General features: G+C 47.9%; 7 protein-coding genes across 14 annotated transcripts; 3 read left to right on the forward strand and 4 right to left on the reverse strand.

The window, feature by feature from the left end:
* Positions 1-76: 76 nt before the first annotated feature.
* LOC6740172 (carboxypeptidase D) lies at positions 77-14,879 on the forward strand. 8 transcript variants are annotated; one of them, XM_016181130.3, is made up of 10 exons: positions 77-183; positions 468-598; positions 11,520-11,801; positions 11,941-12,273; positions 12,330-12,517; positions 13,000-13,029; positions 13,122-13,417; positions 13,486-13,662; positions 13,731-13,823; positions 14,511-14,879. In XM_016181130.3, exons 3-10 carry the CDS (start codon positions 11,554-11,556, stop codon positions 14,715-14,717), a joined length of 1,572 nt encoding a protein of 523 aa, XP_016039692.1. In that variant the 5' UTR covers positions 77-183; positions 468-598; positions 11,520-11,553; the 3' UTR covers positions 14,718-14,879. The 8 variants fall into 8 exon arrangements, with proteins under 8 accessions (XP_016039692.1, XP_039153460.1, XP_016039696.1 ...); XM_016181133.2 differs by having other exon boundaries at positions 78-183; positions 12,988-13,029; XM_016181131.2 differs by lacking the exon at positions 14,511-14,879 and adding an exon at positions 13,949-14,454 and having other exon boundaries at positions 79-183; positions 12,988-13,029.
* Positions 2,980-3,989, reverse strand: LOC6726167 (serine protease SP24D). The gene is made up of 2 exons (XM_002107107.4): positions 3,722-3,989; positions 2,980-3,666 (listed from the first exon to the last, which is right to left on the reverse strand). Exons 1-2 carry the CDS (start codon positions 3,946-3,948, stop codon positions 3,138-3,140), a joined length of 756 nt encoding a protein of 251 aa, XP_002107143.1. The 5' UTR covers positions 3,949-3,989; the 3' UTR covers positions 2,980-3,137.
* On the reverse strand, positions 4,638-5,818 carry LOC6726169 (chymotrypsin-1). Its single transcript, XM_016172473.3, has 2 exons — positions 5,513-5,818; positions 4,638-5,244 (listed from the first exon to the last, which is right to left on the reverse strand). The coding sequence occupies exons 1-2, from the start codon at positions 5,731-5,733 to the stop codon at positions 4,716-4,718; spliced, it is 750 nt and encodes a 249-aa protein (XP_016039697.2). The 5' UTR covers positions 5,734-5,818; the 3' UTR covers positions 4,638-4,715.
* On the reverse strand, positions 6,543-7,589 carry LOC120284215 (chymotrypsin-1). Its single transcript, XM_039297531.2, has 2 exons — positions 7,318-7,589; positions 6,543-7,207 (listed from the first exon to the last, which is right to left on the reverse strand). Exons 1-2 carry the CDS (start codon positions 7,578-7,580, stop codon positions 6,655-6,657), a joined length of 816 nt encoding a protein of 271 aa, XP_039153465.1. The 5' UTR covers positions 7,581-7,589; the 3' UTR covers positions 6,543-6,654.
* Positions 7,630-8,831, forward strand: LOC6726170 (serine protease SP24D). Its single transcript, XM_002107110.4, has 2 exons — positions 7,630-7,999; positions 8,252-8,831. Exons 1-2 carry the CDS (start codon positions 7,776-7,778, stop codon positions 8,790-8,792), a joined length of 765 nt encoding a protein of 254 aa, XP_002107146.1. The 5' UTR covers positions 7,630-7,775; the 3' UTR covers positions 8,793-8,831.
* On the reverse strand, positions 9,645-10,759 carry LOC6726171 (serine protease SP24D). The gene is made up of 2 exons (XM_002107111.4): positions 10,487-10,759; positions 9,645-10,201 (listed from the first exon to the last, which is right to left on the reverse strand). The coding sequence occupies exons 1-2, from the start codon at positions 10,708-10,710 to the stop codon at positions 9,667-9,669; spliced, it is 759 nt and encodes a 252-aa protein (XP_002107147.1). The 5' UTR covers positions 10,711-10,759; the 3' UTR covers positions 9,645-9,666.
* A 110-nt stretch (positions 14,880-14,989) lies between the features above and the next one.
* LOC6726163 lies at positions 14,990-18,117 on the forward strand. Its single transcript, XM_016174047.2, has 2 exons — positions 14,990-15,306; positions 15,380-18,117. Exons 1-2 carry the CDS (start codon positions 15,232-15,234, stop codon positions 17,951-17,953), a joined length of 2,649 nt encoding a protein of 882 aa, XP_016039698.1. The 5' UTR covers positions 14,990-15,231; the 3' UTR covers positions 17,954-18,117.
* Positions 18,118-18,142: the final 25 nt, after the last annotated feature.

Here is an 18,142-nt window from a genome sequence, read left to right on the forward strand (position 1 = left end):
TGACTGAAGCCCTTTTCCAGCCCGATTGGAGGTCGCAGCATTGGCGGCTGGATTTCTGATTTCTGGCCTCCGTAGCCACGAACAACGCGCCACAAACTCAGTCGAACTTAAACGGCGCTGGCAATCGGACGCGTTTTGAAAACTCGCTCTCTCTGCGATTTCATTCTGGTTTTTTGGGAAAGTGTAAGCTCGATGAGATGAAAAGAAGAATCCATTGAAACGCGTAAATCTTCCTTTGATTTGTCAAACACTCGCGGCATTTTTGTTTCAACAATTTTTCAGTGCTAATTTGTTTAATCGCGTAGGCGCAAAGAGAAACTACCCAAAAACAAAAAAAATAGACGGAATTTGTTTTGCTTTCTGTTTGTTTGCATTTTTTTTATGTGCTCGAAATTGAAGCCCGGCAAAGGCAGCCGCCTGGAACAATGAAAGTTGATTGAATATTTTATGCAAATTTCCCATTGCAGAAAAAAAGGTGCGAAGAACAACGAGAACAACAACAACAGTAACAACAACACCAACGGCAGCTGCAAGAATAATAATAGAAATTGCTGTCGAGCAGAAAACTGGAAATCCAAAGGCAGCAGCAAGAAATCAGGTGAATACCGAATACCGAATACCGTCTGTTTTCTCGTGGGAAAGTTTAAGATCAAGGCCAGGCCTTGCGAGGATTGGGCGGACATGGGCTGGTCGTGTGGAAAGCGGGTGGTGCAGGCGCGGCCTTGCGGCCGCCACTGCCAAGGTGAAGGTCACATTGCAGGCGAATGTCGGCGGGCCTGCAGCAGCATTGTTGTTATATAAACACCCCCCACTCCACAGCGCCACAATCCAGCAGCCAAATGGCTCACTAACCCACTGCGCATGTCGCCTCCTTCGAAGGCCATCGCATGACCTCAGGCCCCGCCACGCCCACTGGCCTCCCCGCCTCCTTTTCCCAGCACAGCAGGGGGCATGATGATGGGGCATGTGATAAAACATGTACAACATATTCATGGATACCCTCACACTGTTCTCAATTCATCATACACAAGTCATCAAAATGTCTTACTCATAAGTAAGATTTATTTTAAATAATAATTTTTAGTAGAGTGGAATAATGTAACAAATGCATATTTCATAACATTCAAATTGTTCTTTTTTCTATCTGCAAGTTAAATTGGGCTGTCACTATTTGCTTGGCCATAGGTGTGTGCTGCCCCTTTTGGCAGGCTTTTAGCATTGAACTTGACAGTGGTGGTGCGCGCCTTTAACCAGTGGCTGCCCACTTTTAAGCTAACAAGGTTAGTGGGTTAACTGGCCTGCTCCACTGCCCCCTCCCGTCCCCCCACCATGCTCACCACTCGCAACTCTTGAATCCCCAGTCTTCTGTCTGCTGTCTTCTGTCTTCTTCTGTCTGCTGTCTGCTGTCTTTAGTTTTCAGTCTTCGGACTGCAAAGAGTCATGAGTGTTTCTCCACGCCCGGATTCGGGCAAACCCGTTACCATTAACCCGCCGATCGGCTTTGCCATCGCTGTGACCATTAAAAGCCACTTACACTGACTTTCCATGCTAATCAAAATTGAAGCCCAAAATAAGAAGAAATTTGTTTGCCGCCGCGACATGTCTCGACTTTTGAATGTTTCTCTCGCGTCTCCAGTGGATTTCCAACTGGCCAGTGCAAGTGGGCAAAGCGAGGAGGATGGCTTCTTGGAACTGGCACCAAAGTGGAGCGGGTGAAATTGAGCCACTGCGGCGGTGGGGAGATGATAAACTCGGCGATTTCTTATCAGGTTTGAACCACACTGAGACAAATCTACACAATGGTAGACACTTCTTAACTTCGAATATAAATTAAGTTTAGTAACCAAGGAAAGTCTATGTTATTATGCAATATATCATGAGCAATCATATCTTAAGCAGATACATATAGTCAGCGCCTAGAAATCCAATAATATTCCAAAGAAATGCAAATGCAGCTTATTATTTAAGTGCAATTGTCCAAATTGTTATAACCACGAATGAGCATTGAACATTCAGGTATTTGGAAGCCAATCCCCCGAATCACCGCCAAGATCGTGGATCATGGAGTTCTTCAACTCCAAAAGGTTCGATGACTTTGTCCGTGAATTGCATTTCGAGCGTCGCATTGACTGACAGATTGATGGACTGATTGATGGAGCGGCGGATTGACAGAGCCAGCCGGGTGGACAAACTGAACAAATCGTGCCAGATTTACCTGGGGCATTACTTTGGGATGGGACCGAAACCCATGGAGGCACGCCACGATCCCCAGCGATCCGATAATTGCGCCCCGAAAAGAGAGCGAAGGAAAACAAAGAGGCGGTGGAAAACTGAAGCTGTGGAAACTGTGGAAAAGTAAATAAAAAGTGCGAGACCAGTTAAATGAAAAGCAAAACAAAGTCATTAAACGCCGTTAAAAAAAAAAAGAAGTCAGCAAAGCTGAAAACTGAAAACCGAAAAAAAGCGGAAAATTACCGAGCAATAATAGAAAGAGTTGGGCGAGTTTCGGAGCTGATTTTCATTTTCACTTTCACTGGCCGGCGGGGAAATGCGGGGAAAAGCGGGTAAAAGTTGCGCTCTAATAAATTGCCAAGCGGCCAAAATGGGAAGCCACCAAGTCACCCATCTCCCAATCTATCAAGTGGGTTCTAAAAAGCGGTCACAATCCGTTGGCTCGCAAATGAGTCATGTAGAGATAACCCAAACAAAAAAAAAAAAAATAAAAAATAAATAATAAAAAAAATAAGGGAAAATGGGGGACTTCTCATTAGATCAACTAACTCCCATATAGATTTAAATAGCACGAAAATGATACAAACGCATGATATCATAGTATAGATATATACAAATGGGGTCACGAACTTTGAAGTTGAATCTTAACTAATATATCAAAATATAAAAGGAAAAACCGTTGTTATTTTATAGTAAAATTAAGAATTATTATCAATAATAGACTTTAAAATTCCTTTGCTGTGCTGCTAATATTTAATATTTATTAAGTGCATTATACAACATAGCAATCTGCTACGCTGCTAAAATGAATGTGAAAGAATATATATAAGATATATGGAAAACCGCTTTTCCATGGGAATTTTCCGTGATATCTTTGCGTGATATCCGAACCTCGATTTTTTTTTTTACACACTGGCCTTCTCGGCGATCCAATTCCTCAGTTTGGAGACCCTTTCGTAGCCATCGGGCGCAGATCGTCCGCAGCCACCGATGACGAAACTGGCCACGCCGACCAATTTGCCCTGGTAGGTGGCCGGACCACCGGAATCGCCGTAGCAGGCACCCTTGTCCTTGGGATGCAGCAGGCACATGGTGGTCTCCGGCAACTGACGCAAGTACGACTTCTGGCAAGTTTCCCGGGACAGAGCCTTCACCTGGACGTACAGCAGGGAGTTGGAGAGCGGTCCGCGCTGGGAGATGGCGCCCCAGCCGGAGATGTCCACGTTGGCATCGTTGGGCGGATCTTCGGTGGCCAGTTTGATGGCAGCTATGTTGGAGTTGAAGGTCAGCGAGTTGCGCAGTCGCAGCACAGCGACATCGTGGCCATTGCCCTGGTAACTGGGATGCACGGTGACGGTGGCCACGGGAACGCGAACTCCGCCGCTGGAAAGGAGCAGGCTGCCCGCCTGAATCTCCAGCTGGTTAGCTGGAGCTCTAAGGACAAACACTCTGATTGAGAAACGCTATTTCCTGAGCATTCAATACCTACACATTGTTGCCTTGCTTAACGCAATGGGCGGCGGTGACAACGTAGTCCTTCGAGATTATGGAGCCACCACAAGTGTGGCTTCCACGTCGACGAAGTGAGATCTGGTGGGGAAACTGACCCTCCCTCGCCCTGGTGCCGCCCACAATGCGGGGCTCCACTACGGTGTCGTTTTGTGCCAGGACTCCGGCTGCACAAAGGACGAGTAGAGAAGTCCACAATGGTAACATGACTGATTGGGCTTAGCTAACTGAAAAGCAGTGCTCACTGCAAGATTCACTGGGTGTATATATATATACCACCCAAATCTAAGACCCTCATCATCATTAGTTCCTTAAAATGTCAAAGTCAATGTCGCTATCGAGCTGCAGCCTAATTTAGTTTAGTTGCCCCATTTCGTTGGCAAATGAAGCCCCTCTAATTACAAGGGGTGAGCAACGCGCGGTGGGAAGAGTCTGGAGGCCAAAGTTGGGCGAAAAGGGTTAAGGAACCACAAAAATGCTTAAGCGAAACTGGCTGAAAGTTTCCTATTGCATAATTATTGAATATTAGCATATAGCATAAGATATTCTAATTATGTTACCATGGTACTTAAGTGCAGAAGTAAGAAAAGTCAGGCTGGAATTTTGAAACATTCAATAGATCAAGAAAAGATAGTTTAGTGAATATCAACTTGTTTTGGATTTAGATAAGTCTCAACATTGCCTTATATAATTAACTGAAGGCCCAAATTACGTAAAGCTTGCCTAAATTGACCCTAAAAACCGGAAAGCTTTATCGATGACTCGAGTTCTGGGCTATAAAAGCCATGCCATTGAGCTCATAAATAACTAAGTGTGCTTAGTTAGCGATTATTACGTTAACCACAAGTCCAGTGGCAATCGCCGATCCTTATCCTTATCAAAATCAAACTATTGAGTCATTTTGCCCGCTTTGAGTCTGGGAAAAAGTTTCTATTTTGAACTAGCTATGTGAAGGAAAAACGGGTTGGTGTGACCTAGGCGATCTGCTCCTGGATCCAATCCGCGTAGCTGGAGAGTCGCACAAAGACATCCGGATAGCGGGAGCCGCAGGCGCCCACCACAAAGTTGGTCAGCCCGATCAACTTGTCGCCGTAGACGGCACCACCGCCGCCGTCTCCGTGGCAGGTGCCCTCCTTCAGCTCGTGGGCGAGGCAGAAGCTCTGCTCGCCGTGATCGCTGTACGCATCCAGGCAGGTCGCCTCCGGGGCCACCTTGAGCGATATCTCACGGATCTTGTAGGAGTTGGTGCCGTCAGTGGTGCGTCCCCAGCCGGCCACGCTCACCTCCGATCCCTCGGCGGGCAGAGCCTCTCCGCTGGCGACCACCGGGATGGCAGTGATCCGATCGGTGTAGGTTAGCGCAGAGCTCAGCGTGATCACGGCCAGGTTGTTGTTCAGGTTATAGTAGTCCGGATGCACTGCCACCGACTCCACGCTGACAATCTTGCCACCGGCATACTGATTGGTGCTGCCCACGCGGCAGGAAAGGCGACTGGCATCGATTCTGTTTGGGATTTGGTGAGAATAATCTAGATTAGTTTATCATTACCATTATCCATAATGGTTTAAACAAAAAGGGAATACAAATTTACTTATATATGGGATTCATCAACTCAGACCACACTCTGCGAATATATTCTTTATGGTTATCATATATCAAATATCACTCATTCGCCTAGTTGTACAAACCAAACTACGTATTTGCTATTTCTACGATTTAAGACCACTTAATATTAATAATAGTTAATTAGTAGATTGTTATTGGTACTCACAGCTTTCCATCGCGATGCACGCAGTGGGCGGTGGTCAGGATCTTGGTCTGGGAGAGAATGCTAGCGCCGCACACATGGGCATTGTCCACTCGCAAGGAGGCGGCGTAGGTGGTGGCTGTGGCGTCTGCGTCATCCCCGCCCATAATGCGTCCCTGGGCGTGGCACATGCCCACCACCGTCAATCCGATCAGACCCAAAATCACAAGTCTCGGCTGCATCATTATATTCGTGTATTCTTTGGTTTTTTTTTGGTGGTTCTGCTGTCCACGGCGGTTGGAATGGAAATGCGCAATGCCAGCGGCGAGAATATAAGAGACTAGCTCCATATAACCACCACCTCCTCCACCTTATCCCTCCCCACGCTCTCCACCACTTCCTTGACCAAGCCTTATCTTCGGCTTGGGCATCAGACAAAATCTAATCTTATCACCGCCATTGCCAACTTTATGCCGCTATAGACTATTGTTACTTGTTATTTCACCGATTAATTGGCACATAAATAGAAAATTGCACAAGGCGGTGGAAGGGAAGTCCAAATAAACCAAACGACCAAGTGGTGTCCAGTGACAGTCCAACACCATCCATAGTAGATAATGATGAGTAACACATGACTCAGGTGAGCTATATCAGAATGATCTAAGATCTGGCGTGGAAAACTTGGGATTTTGCCGTATTTAGTAGGAATTACCCTTGCTTGATATCTTTAGCTTGGCGATAAGAAATCTGGATTATAAAGATTCAGCCTAGTCATCGGAGATTGACCCAGGTTTATTACGGGCTTTTCCTTCGATCTCTATCTAAATGTATTGTTAAATAGCCATGCTCCGTAATATATATGACTCCATAAACAATAATGGCCATTTACTTGGCAGTTTTGTTAGATAATCCTTGACGGCATCCCATAAACAAGTTTCAAGGCTTCTTGGTAACTGAAAAACTGAAGAACCTTTGAACGGCGCCAATTGAATGTTCTACCGATTGGAGCTTTATGACCAGCACTAAATTCCATATAGTTTGCAAGCATATAAAGTTAAAAACACAATTTCTTTTTTTTTTTGTAGAGGGGGTAACACACTTTATGCACATGAAAAAAAAAAATATAAAAAATTGAAGAGTAGTCCTTGAATGGCGAACCAAAAGGTTTACTGCGTGTTGGCCTCGATCCAGGTTAGGTAGTAGGAGACACGGGTGGCCACATCGGGATACTTGCTGCCGCAGGGTCCGAAGTTGAAGCTGGTCAAACCGCGCAGCACCTTCTCGTCATCGATGACGGGCGCTCCGGCATCCCCACGACAGATGCCCTCGCCCTCGGCTCTGGAGAGGCACACGACGGATTCGTAGCCGTATCCGGCTTCCCATTCGCACAGCGATCGGCTCAGCGTATTGTAGTTGGCCTTCTGCTGCTTGTAGGATGCAGTACCATCCGAAAGTTCACCCCATCCGGCCACATAGACCGGAGTTCCGTTGGGCAGCTCAGCGTCCACATCTTCCGTCTCCTCCTCAGTTTTGGGGGGCAGTGCGATGGCTGCGATGCGATCGCTGAAGACCAGGGTCTCGGCCAGCTCCAGAATGGCGATGTCGTGCAGGAAGTTGCCGTACGATGGCTGGATGAGCACGCTCTTCACATTCACGATGCTGCCGCCGGCGTACTGGTTAATGGTGCCCACGCGGACGGCCAAGGTGCTGGCATCCACTCTGGGGAATCAGAACAAACTGGGATTAGAACTGGTGGATGAATATATTCATACAGTTCTCATAGTGAAACGCTTAGGAAATCCAAGATATATTATGTAGTTGGAACTCACGGGGTGATGCCCACGCTGGACACACAGTGGGCGGCGGTCAGGACGTGGGTCTGCGAGATGATGGCGCCGGAGCAGACGTGGGCCTTGTTGTATCGCACGGATGCCGACCAGGGGTACTCACCCTGGGCGACGTCCTCGCCGCCGAGAATGCGACCTTGTGGCGAGGCCTCCGCGGAGAGGATCAGGCCAAAGATTAGCAGGCCGAGGCCCAGAGTAATGCGTGGATCAGCCATGGCGATGGATTGGCAACTGAATGTGTCCATCACCCAACGATCGGTGGTCAGCGCCACTCAGCGATCTAATCGATGGCCATTGCATGGCGATAAGGAGAGCGACTTGAATTTATGGGGGTAACAAACGTGTGGCGATTAGATTGCTTAACCCAAGGTCGTAAACGGGGTGTTCTATAAAGGCCCGCCGGCCGGCAGGAGCACCTTTCAGTTGAGATCCCACAAGCCATGAGTCCGGTTCAGTCATATCCACACAGTCGACTACTCCTCCTCCTGGTCATCGTGACCTTGGGCGTGGTCCAATCCAGTCGACTGCCGGCGGAGGTGGGCTCCCAGCCACACAGCATCTCCCTGCGGCGGAATGGCGCACATGTGTGCGGAGGAGCTCTGATCCGCGAAAAGTGGGTCCTCACCGCAGCACATTGCGTCAGCTTGGGCGGTGGACAGCAGAGGTAGATGGTTTTTACACAGAGAGAAAAAGTTCATATCAACTTAATATTTTTGCGCAGTTTTTTAGATGCTAATTGTTTCCTTTTCAAGACATTACATATTTATTTCGAAATATTTTCAAAATTTGGAAAACAACTTAACATAGCTGTTAATTCCATTTAATTAATTGAAAAGGGCTGCCAAGTTGATATAACTTTTTCACTGTGTAGAATAACCCTGTGAAACAGAATACATTTCCCAATCCCTCCATTTAGCTACCCAGCTCCTTCCTACAATGTGCGAGCGGGCAGCATTCAGCGCCTGGCCGGTGGTCAACTGGTGCCGCTGTCCAAGATCATAATCCACACGAACTACTCCAGTTCGGATGCACTTGGCTCTAATGACTTGGCCTTGCTGGAGCTGCAATCGCCGGTGGTCCAGAATGCGAATACGAAACCGATTGATTTGGCCACCGAGCGACCGGCGGCGGGCTCCCAGATCACCTTCTCCGGCTGGGGATCCAGCCAGTTGGACGGATCTCTCAGTCATGACCTCCAGGTGGCCACCAGGCAGAGTCTGAGTGCGTCCGATTGCCAGAAGGAGCTGTTCCTGCAGCAGGAGGATCTGCTCTGTTTGTCCCCGGTGGCCGAGGATTTCGCCGGACTCTGTTCCGGTGATGCCGGAGCTCCGGCGTCCTACAACAACCAATTGGTGGGCATTGCCGCCTTCTTCGTGAGCGGATGTGGTTCCGATCAGCCCGATGGCTACGTGGATGTGACCCAGCATCTGGAGTGGATTAACGAAAACGCTGTTTAAATAAAACCGAGCCGTTTATAGGGATATGATGTATGAGAATATTGCATTTTAACAATTACTTTCATGAGCCACTTCAAATAGTATTTGTTGTTTCATACTAAGTAAAGGGGAAACATCGTTTAAATTATTTCAAATATCAGTTGTGTAACTCTTTAAATACAAAAACAACTGAAGCAGATTTTATAAATATTATTTCACCTAAAGTGGTTCAGGTAGAGTAGGATTTTCCGGCTTTGATTTACACTCAACAATCTTTTCTATTACAAAACTTTTACTTCGAGTGCGTTTAAGATAAAGAAGGTTTTGTTTTCTCTGATAGGAAGTAATCCATTATACCAATGTTACAAATTTTAAGTGCTATCAGCATTTCAGCTTATATATGGGTATATATTTACATCTGACTCCGCAATCATTGAATCCACTTATTAATTTATGACTTAATCATTGACCTTTTTATAAGATTTCTAATAAGGCTCCTATAAGTATGCTACATAATTCGAATTTCAAAATAATAATGGCTATATTTATTGTCTATCGATATTTGTTTGATTTTTACTTCATTAGCATTAGCAATAGAAATATTCTTAAGAATTACCAAACTTTCTTAAGAATATTTCTTCACCCTATGATGTTAAGATACAATATTATCTTAACTTAATTTGAATGTATAAAACCTATTAAAAAGCCACTAAATGAGGAAATATGATTTACAAAAACGAAAAAGTACCTCTAGGTTTTATTTAGTTAATATACACGTTATAAACATGATATCACAATATTAATAAACTATTTTTAAACATTAATGTTAAGTTCAAATTCCCTCTTAAAAAACAAAAACGTAAGCTTTTAGAATGCTTTTGCTATCGACATTGGTTTATTGCATTTGCTGCTGGATCCAATCGTAGTTGGCCGCGATGCTAATGAATCGCTCGGGCAGCATTCCGCCGCACTCGCCCAGGATCTGGGCACCCAGACCCACCAGCTGGCCCTGGTAGACGGCCGGGCCTCCAATGTCTCCACTGCAGATTCCCTGACGACGTCCATGACCCAGGCACAGTACCTGGTCGTCATTCACCAGCAGCTCATCGCGTCTGGCCATGGAGCATTCGCGTGGTGCCATCACCTCGGCGGCTCCAATTTGCAGAGTGCGGTGCATGTTCACCTCGGACTCGGTGGTGCGGCCCCAGCCGGAGACCTCCACCAAGGCGCCCATGGGCGGAACGTCCTGGGACAGCGGAATGGCACTGATTGTCTCGCTGAAAGTAATCTCCTCCTGCAGACGCAGCAGGGCGATTCCGGTATTTAGGGTGCTGTAGTTCGGGTTGATGGTGATCTCCTCCACGCGAATCTGCTTGCCATTGTAGAGATCCACCGATCCCACGTGCACAGCGAACAGGACAGCAGACCATCTGAAATAGGGAGAATTTAATTCGCTAGTTTGCTAGTATGTCTTGGGAGAAAGTTTAGAAGGACTCCAAGTAGCTTAATTTAAATACCCTTCGCTTTTGAACAAATATGTCCTACATATCTATAAATATTTGGAATGTCCATTTATCATTGTCTTTTCATAAGAAATACTTTTGGATGCAAACCTCCTTGATCCTAGTTGCATAAATATTTTGAAGATATATATCTCCAGCAAGTTTCGCTTCAACTATAGAAAGTTAATCCAGATTTCCATTACGGTCACTTACGGCTTATCCTTGCCATCGGAGCAGACGCAGGTGAGGGCAGTGAGTGCGTAACGCTGGCCAATGATCACGGCGCCGCAGTTGTAGCTTCCGCCGATGGAGAGGGCCGCCTGGTAGGGCAGCTGGCCGAGAACGGCGTCTTCTCCGCCGGCGATCCTGCCCTGCGGCTGGGCCTCCAGAGCTCCGGCGGCCACAAGGATTAGTCCAATGGTGAGGGTCAGCTTCATGGCACTTCGCTTGCTTGACTTTTGATGGGCTCGCAGCGATGGCGTGAGTTCTTATAGGGCTCGCCACCCGTACAGGGGGTATGGCATGGGTATGGGTATCTTATCTGTCAGCCGGAGAGATAGCCGGATAGATAGAGCCATCCGGTGACAGCGACTCCTCCTGATTAGACAAGCCCTCGCCTTGTGGGAGCTATCGGGATCGAGCCGCGTATCAATGGTATCTCCGGGGATCAGTTTCTGGGAACGCGATAGGGATGGCAAAAGTATAAGTCTATTATATACTATTATTGGGACTATTATTGTCGCAATTTAAAAACTTAATAATTATTTAAAGTGAAATTAAAGTTATAATAATGACTGAAAAGATGTGGTATAATGCCAGGACTGGCTGTTTTCTACGATTATTACCATCATATTTACTTGGATATTTTTGGGATCCAGTAAATTAAGATGTTGTATGACGATTATGTGGGCATTTCCTTGGCCATGTATCAACGAACTCCGCTGGGGTGATAGTTGCTGTCAGCTGCCGGAGTGGAGGGGGTAATAGTCCAGGGCGAACACGTTTGAGGCGAGGCATGCCACACAGAAACGACGACCGGGGCCAACGATCGCAGATCTCGATTCGCACGTAGCAAAGCTCATCTCATCCCATCCCATACCATACCATACCACACCATCTCATCTTATCCCATCCCATGGCGATCCGATTCGATTTGGCCAGCCGCACAACCAGTTGGCTCTCGTTTCGAACCGCATTTCGCACCGCCAGAGACAAGCCCCCATTATATGGTCGGTCCGACCGCCAGTTTTGACCATTCGCAGACTCACCGCCGACCGACCATGATCTTGCGAACGCCACTCGTTGCCGGCCACCAGCTGCAGCTGCTCCTGCTGCCCTCCGTCCTGCTCCTCCTGCTCCATCTCCTTTTCTGCGATGCGAAGACGGTCAATCCCGATGATTCCATGCAGATGCAGCACCACCAGATGAACGCGGAGCCGGGACTGCCGGAGCCCAGGGCCTACATGCCGGATGCCCAGCACTTGGACTTTGTCTACCACGATCACGAGGAGCTCACAAGGTTTCTCAGGTGAGTCCATTACTCGGAGCTCCTTTGCGGAGATTCTTCATTTATTTATATAATTTAAACTTGATTAAGAACACCTATTATGCTAACTAAACAAGGTATACTGCTAACTATTTTGCTTACTCACGCAATTTTTAAATAGAGCCACCAGTGCGAGGTACCCCAATCTCACCGCCTTGTACTCCATCGGAAAGTCCATCCAGGGACGTGATCTTTGGGTGATGGTGGTCAGCTCGTCGCCATATGAGCACATGGTGGGCAAGCCGGATGTGAAGTACGTGGGCAATATCCACGGAAATGAGCCCGTCGGCCGGGAGATGCTGCTCCACCTCATCCAGTACTTCGTGACCAGCTACAACTCGGATCAGTACGTCAAATGGCTGCTGGACAACACACGGATTCACATCCTGCCCACAATGAATCCGGATGGTTATGCGGTTTCCAAGGAGGGCACATGCGATGGTGGCCAAGGAAGGTGGGTTTCTCTTGCAGATTTCCTAGATTGCACCTCCTAACTTATCTACTTCATAGATATAATGCCCGTGGATTCGATCTGAATCGCAACTTCCCCGACTATTTCAAGCAGAACAACAAGCGGGGTCAGCCGGAAACGGATTCGGTGAAGGATTGGATATCCAAGATCCAGTTCGTGCTCAGTGGAAGCCTGCATGGTGGTGCCCTGGTGGCCAGCTATCCGTACGACAATACGCCGAACTCCAGTAAGTAGTCTCAGTAGTTTGTACTATGTCCAGATCCTGCTACTCCAAATGTCCCTGCAGAAAGAGATCCTAAGTTATTCCCATCTACAGATCATAAAGTTATGTCTGTCTGCTTATTTGGTTACCCATGTTTCTCAGCTGATATGAAAATATGAAATGGGGTGGGTCACAACCGAAACTTTGTTAGGAAGCACATTACTCGGTTTCTAGATAGTTCCAGATGGGTGTTATCAACAGAGCCTTACAAAGTCCAATGATAGCCGAATGTTTGTGGACTATGCATTATCAAGAGATCTTAGTGAATGAGCTGTTATGATTTAGTGAATGAGCTATTATCGTTTGAAAACTTGATTGCGATCTGCAAGGACATCCTTAGCTTCGTTCTGCGAGGCCTTATCCTTGCGGCTGCATTTTGGACTCCCAGTCGAGTTCCGATTGATAAAGCTGATTCTGTACTCTCCCACCAATATGGCTGCTCAAAGGGATCTGCCGTTCGTCCGCCCTGTGCGCGAGTGAGTCCGCGACATTAGATCCCGAACGATCCATCTAATCGTGTTTGCTTCTCTTTCCGTTCCGTTCCGCCAAACATGTCCTTTGGGCGCAGTGTTCCAGACCTACTCGGCGGCGCCATCGCTGACGCCCGACGACGATGTGTTCAAGCACCTGTCCCTGGTCTATGCCCGCAACCATGCCAAGATGTCCAGGGGCGTCGCCTGCAAGTCGGCGACGCCGGCCTTCGAGAACGGCATCACCAACGGAGCCGCCTGGTATCCACTGACCGGCGGGATGCAGGACTACAACTACGTGTGGTACGGCTGCATGGAGATTACGCTGGAGATATCCTGCTGCAAGTTCCCGCCAGCCTACGAGCTCAAGAAGTACTGGGAGGACAATCAGCTGGTGAGTAAATGATTATTTGAAATAGACTAATATACTTATTCCATGATCTCTTTATTTCCCCCATGAAGTCCCTCATCAAATTCCTGGCCGAGGCGCACCGCGGAGTCCAGGGATTCGTGTTCGATCCGGCGGGCATGCCCATTGAGCGAGCCTCCATCAAGATCAAGGGACGCGATGTGGGCTTCCAGACCACCAAGTACGGCGAGTTCTGGCGCATACTTCTGCCGGGCTACTACAAAGTGGAGGTGAGTATTCCTGGCCAGGACCACCATATGTATGTATGTATAACTTAACTATGCCAATTATATTGAAGGTCTTTGCCGAGGGCTTCGCTCCTCGCGAGGTGGAGTTCGTGATCGTGGAGCAGCATCCCACGCTGCTCAATGTGACGCTGCAGCCCTCAAAGGTAGGTAACCCAAGCAACCCTCGGTGGAGTGGGGTCACCACTTGCCCTATGCTCTTAAAATCCAAGGTGATGGCTAACCCTTTTGTGTGCTTTGAATCCCCTTAATATCCGCTAACGATAATCAGTATCTGTTGGCTTCGGGCACATCGACCACCACAAAATCCTCAACTGTGAATCGCCGCGTCAATGGAAAGCTGCAGCTGCCAACAGAATAATGGCGATCCGATTTCTTTGAGTGTGTAAATAATAGCTAAATTGGTTTAGACCTAGGAAATGCTACGCAACTAACCCACTAAAACACCATTGAACATCTCACATGAAGCTCAAGTAATCTGTTTTGGTTTCCAAAACTTTCCTAACTTTCCAAATTAATATATTTTAAAGATCTAACACTTTTAGTTTGAAAAATCTATAAAATATTAAATTGCGTAAAATATAAATTAAGATATTGATTACATTTTTGTTATTACATTTCGTTTATCAAAAACTTATTCTTTAAAAAACAGATTTTCTTTTTGGTTTAACAAATCTTAGACAAAAGTTGACAAATAATACCCTTAAATACACTGACCTTTGCTGGCAAAAGGTCTATTATTAAATATAATGGTTGCTTGTAACAATAATCTAGAAAGGGAACCAAATCGTAATCTCTGTGCACCTACGTATAACATCTTGTTGACTTCACAGCGCTTGGAGGGCATCGGGCCCATGGGTCCCGGCGGAGTGCCAGTGGGTGGCGGAGTGGGTCCCGGTGGGTTGTACCGCCCGATTCCGGCGCCCCAGCATTACCGCCCACCTGTACCGCCGTACGCGGGCGCCGCCTCCAGCGACAGCGGCATATTCTCGACCATCAGCAATGGCTTGAACAGCCTGTACTCGAATATATTCGGCTGAGGAGCGGCGATTTCGAGGATCTTCATTAAGGATTTTTTTATTTTATTTTAAGCATGCCTAGAACTTAAGTTGAAACCTTCGTCGTACTATTTATTGTGAACAGGAAGAGATGGGATGGAGAGATCCGAATAAAGCGTTCAACCCGTGCAATCTATTCTATAAGATAATGGTGTTCTTTTTACTGGATGGAAACTCAACCTGGGAACATGCACTTTGCTTCAAAACTGAGCAGCTCGACAAAAAGCAGTCAGATTTTGTGCTCAGCTAAATGGCAAGCTGTAGACTTGGGAAAACTAGGTCGATCAGAACGTTCATTCAAAACCTATCAACAGAAGTCTTATCTCAGACCTTTTCTTACAATTTTTTTTTATTTTGGAAAAAACGTTCAGAGCAAAATTCTATTCGGTTTTAAGGTCCCTCGAAAATAAGAAAACCCACTGACATATAGATGCAATATCCGTGAAAAGATTGAAAAACGCTAACACTTAACAGACGTATAAAAAGTTCGAGGAAGATGAGCTACCAAGATATGTACGGATGCAATTTCGATTCGCAATCGGCTGGTCGAGGGAGCAACTTTGAGTTTCGGGTAAGATTGATGCAGTATATAAATGTTCCTAAAGCAAATGGTAACCCAACTATTTGGTTACTTGGTTACCTAGTTCTCTGGACCGGAATCCATTCCGAATGCGGTGAGGCGTTATAATGCCATGCGAGGTGCCGAATTGGCCCAAATGAAGCGGCAGCGGGACATGGGCCGAACCCATGTGCCCAGCATGCCGCGATTCTGCAAGGTTCGTCGTCCGGGTCAGGATGTGACCAGCATGGTGACCTCACGCGATTTGGACGTGGTCACCCAGCTGTCTCTCGATTCCGATCCCATCTGCAATGATGATAATGATAATATTGATAATGATGACAATGATGACAATGATGATGAAGAGTATGTTGGTAGTGAGCCAGACGACTTTCAGTACCAATCACAATCTTCGCCTCGTCTTTGTGGTGGTTCCGAATCACCAAGAATTGTAAAGCATACAGTCAAGAGTCGAAAAAAGCAGAGTCGCACGAGCCGGAAGAAGAATCATCATATGCAGTTCTTGCAGCAGGGCCATACCTACGAAAGATTGGAGGAACTGCATCAGGAGGTCTGCGCTGAACTCCAGACTTTGGGAGAGTCTAACCCAGTTAGTCCCGAAGCCACTCCGCGTCCACAAATGTTGGTCAAACAGCGAAGGACTCGAACGAAGAAGCAGAGGAAGACACAGGAATCGTCGGTAGATGTGGATGGTTCGCCGGCCCATCTGGGACAAGTATCCTTCGAGGATTATCATACGCCGCAGCCCAACTGGACGTACATCCTGCCATCAAAGATGGCTTCGCAGGCGATCAAGGTGAATGTCTGCGAGGCGCAGAATGCCAGTTCCCTTTCGGCGTACGAATTCATGGAGCAACATGGCACAGTGGAGCCAGAGCCAGTCGTGCCCTTCTTCCTCGAGGACAGCGATCTGGAGCACGAGTATGCGGATCGTCAGGGCTATATGCGCTATGTGGAGCCCAAGCCACAGTACACGTCCAGTGATTCGGATAAGGATCATCTCGCCGGGAATACCCTCCACCCTGTTTTTGTGGAGATGGAAAGGCGACCCCATCGGCTCAGCTTGCTCAAGAGTCTCTCGCCCATGAGATACACATCGCAGAAGTCGGAGGAGACGTTTCGAACCCAGGGTCAGGAAACCCAGGAGCCACCGTCGGAGCTGTCCAACGCACCACCAGCACCCAGGCGGGGCAACCAAAGGACGTCGGTAGTTGATGCTGGTCAGAAGACTAGCAAGCCTCGCAGGACTAATGTCTTGGCCACGGGAAATCAAAGGAGTGCTCCCAATCCAAGGACACGGCGCACCGTAAGAGCGGGTGGTGGAGATGAGCCTGCTGCCGTGCCGCAGAGCTCACAACATCCACCTAATCCCCCGAATCCGCCGAATCCCCCGAAGGAAGTAGTAACCGCACCCGAAAGGCTAAACAAACGACGCAAACCCAAGCCCATGGTGGTCTACAGCAAATCCCTGGAGGATCTGAAGTTCGAGAAGCTGGCCATCTACAACAAGATCACCCTGACCCAAGAGCGGATCATCAACGCGCTGGACAAGCTGCAGACCAGTCTGCTCCACCTTCAGGTGCCCAATAGCAGTGCCCAGGAGCGGCAGAAACGCCAGCGAAATGCCTTCGAGTTCTGCGTGCGCTTCTCGAGGAACTTCCTCTATCCTCTGAAGGGAATGATCGACGATGTGCGCTACACCACGGTGGCCAGCTTTAACAGTGCCACCTCCAACGAGGCCTGCCAGAGGGTCGTCTGCGTCTACGGCCTGATGCAGCAGTCTATCCAGACGTACCAGAGGCAACTACGCTACTTCCTGCTCGAGAAGGTGCCCCAGAAGCTGAGCGCCCTCATTGAGATGATCTACACGATGACCAACTGCTGCCTGGACAAGGGCATGCTGGATCGCCAGGATCCTGTGGTGGAGTGCCTGCAGGAACGGTGCACCCGATTCCTCAGCTTCATCGAGGACATGCAGGAGGAGCGCTTCAAGTTGGCCCGCGAGGCGATGCGGCGCCTACAGAAGGGTCACTCACAGGGTAATAACCACCAGGGTGCCCAGAAACATAGCAAGAAGAGATCAGCGAAGCCCCCGAGGGCACCCACTCAGCCCAGGCAGGAGAAGCTACGATCGCACGAGCGGTACGATCTCAAGATGTGCCTGAATGACCTGAAGCTCTACGAACCGCGTCTGGTGCCCAAGGAGCGTCAGCAGCCGGAGAAGCGACCGCTACGGATGCGTCGTCCGAGAAACACTCAAAATGTAGCCACCACTCCAGGGAATCCTGGTGAGAATGCTAATGGACAGATAGAACAGCCCTGTGACATGGATATGCAATCCCTTGGACCCGACGAGATGCAAACCCAGATTCAGATGACCGCCGATGTTGGCACCAGCAGTTCGATGAGCCTGCTGCCCACTGTGGCCTATCAGCGTGCTCAGCTCAACGAGGATGCCCAGCTGGAGAGATCAAAGCCAGCGCCGCGGGATGAGCAACTGCGTCGCGCTTTGCTGGATGCCTTGCACATGGTATCCCGCTCGCAGGTGAAACAGGTGCTGGATCCACTCATTCGATCTCTGGGCGTTATACTCGCTGAGAAGACTGCACAGGCAGGTGGTGTTCACCAGGAGCAGTAGTTCCTCCAATCCTCCATCGATCGTTTTATCCATCTGGCTGTCGTCTAAATTGCTCATTTTCCAAATTGTTTAATTATTATTCACTAGTTACGCTTGTGTCGGTCAAATGCGAGTCTAAATTGTTAAGTATTGGTAATGCAAATAAAATGCTTATTTCAAACGAATTAATTTATTTATATTTAATTTATT

The sequence above is a fragment of the Drosophila simulans genome, chromosome X (assembly GCF_016746395.2).
Source record: "Drosophila simulans strain w501 chromosome X, Prin_Dsim_3.1, whole genome shotgun sequence".
Classification (NCBI taxonomy): domain Eukaryota; kingdom Metazoa; phylum Arthropoda; class Insecta; order Diptera; family Drosophilidae; genus Drosophila; species Drosophila simulans.

Excerpts from the sequence above, each read along its gene's own strand:
- LOC6726163 (XM_016174047.2), top strand. The coding sequence starts at position 15,232 with ATGAGCTACCAAGATATGTACGGATGCAATTTCGATTCGCAATCGGCT. Across the intron at positions 15,307-15,379 it reads GGAGCAACTTTGAGTTTCGG|TTCTCTGGACCGGAATCCAT; the intron begins GTAAGATTGATG and ends TTGGTTACCTAG.
- LOC6726167 (XM_002107107.4), bottom strand. The coding sequence starts at position 3,948 with ATGTTACCATTGTGGACTTCTCTACTCGTCCTTTGTGCAGCCGGAGTC. Across the intron at positions 3,667-3,721 it reads GTTAAGCAAGGCAACAATGT|AGCTCCAGCTAACCAGCTGG; the intron begins GTAGGTATTGAA and ends GTTTGTCCTTAG.
- LOC6726171 (XM_002107111.4), bottom strand. The coding sequence starts at position 10,710 with ATGAAGCTGACCCTCACCATTGGACTAATCCTTGTGGCCGCCGGAGCT. Across the intron at positions 10,202-10,486 it reads TCCGATGGCAAGGATAAGCC|ATGGTCTGCTGTCCTGTTCG; the intron begins GTAAGTGACCGT and ends TCCCTATTTCAG.
- LOC6740172 (XM_016181133.2), top strand. The coding sequence starts at position 11,554 with ATGATCTTGCGAACGCCACTCGTTGCCGGCCACCAGCTGCAGCTGCTC. Across the intron at positions 12,274-12,329 it reads TGCGATGGTGGCCAAGGAAG|ATATAATGCCCGTGGATTCG; the intron begins GTGGGTTTCTCT and ends TCTACTTCATAG. Across the intron at positions 13,418-13,485 it reads ACTGGGAGGACAATCAGCTG|TCCCTCATCAAATTCCTGGC; the intron begins GTGAGTAAATGA and ends TCCCCCATGAAG.
- LOC120284215 (XM_039297531.2), bottom strand. The coding sequence starts at position 7,580 with ATGGACACATTCAGTTGCCAATCCATCGCCATGGCTGATCCACGCATT. Across the intron at positions 7,208-7,317 it reads TCCAGCGTGGGCATCACCCC|AGTGGATGCCAGCACCTTGG; the intron begins GTGAGTTCCAAC and ends CTGATTCCCCAG.
- LOC6726170 (XM_002107110.4), top strand. The coding sequence starts at position 7,776 with ATGAGTCCGGTTCAGTCATATCCACACAGTCGACTACTCCTCCTCCTG. Across the intron at positions 8,000-8,251 it reads TTGGGCGGTGGACAGCAGAG|CTACCCAGCTCCTTCCTACA; the intron begins GTAGATGGTTTT and ends CCCTCCATTTAG.
- LOC6726169 (XM_016172473.3), bottom strand. The coding sequence starts at position 5,733 with ATGATGCAGCCGAGACTTGTGATTTTGGGTCTGATCGGATTGACGGTG. Across the intron at positions 5,245-5,512 it reads GTGCATCGCGATGGAAAGCT|AATCGATGCCAGTCGCCTTT; the intron begins GTGAGTACCAAT and ends AATCCCAAACAG.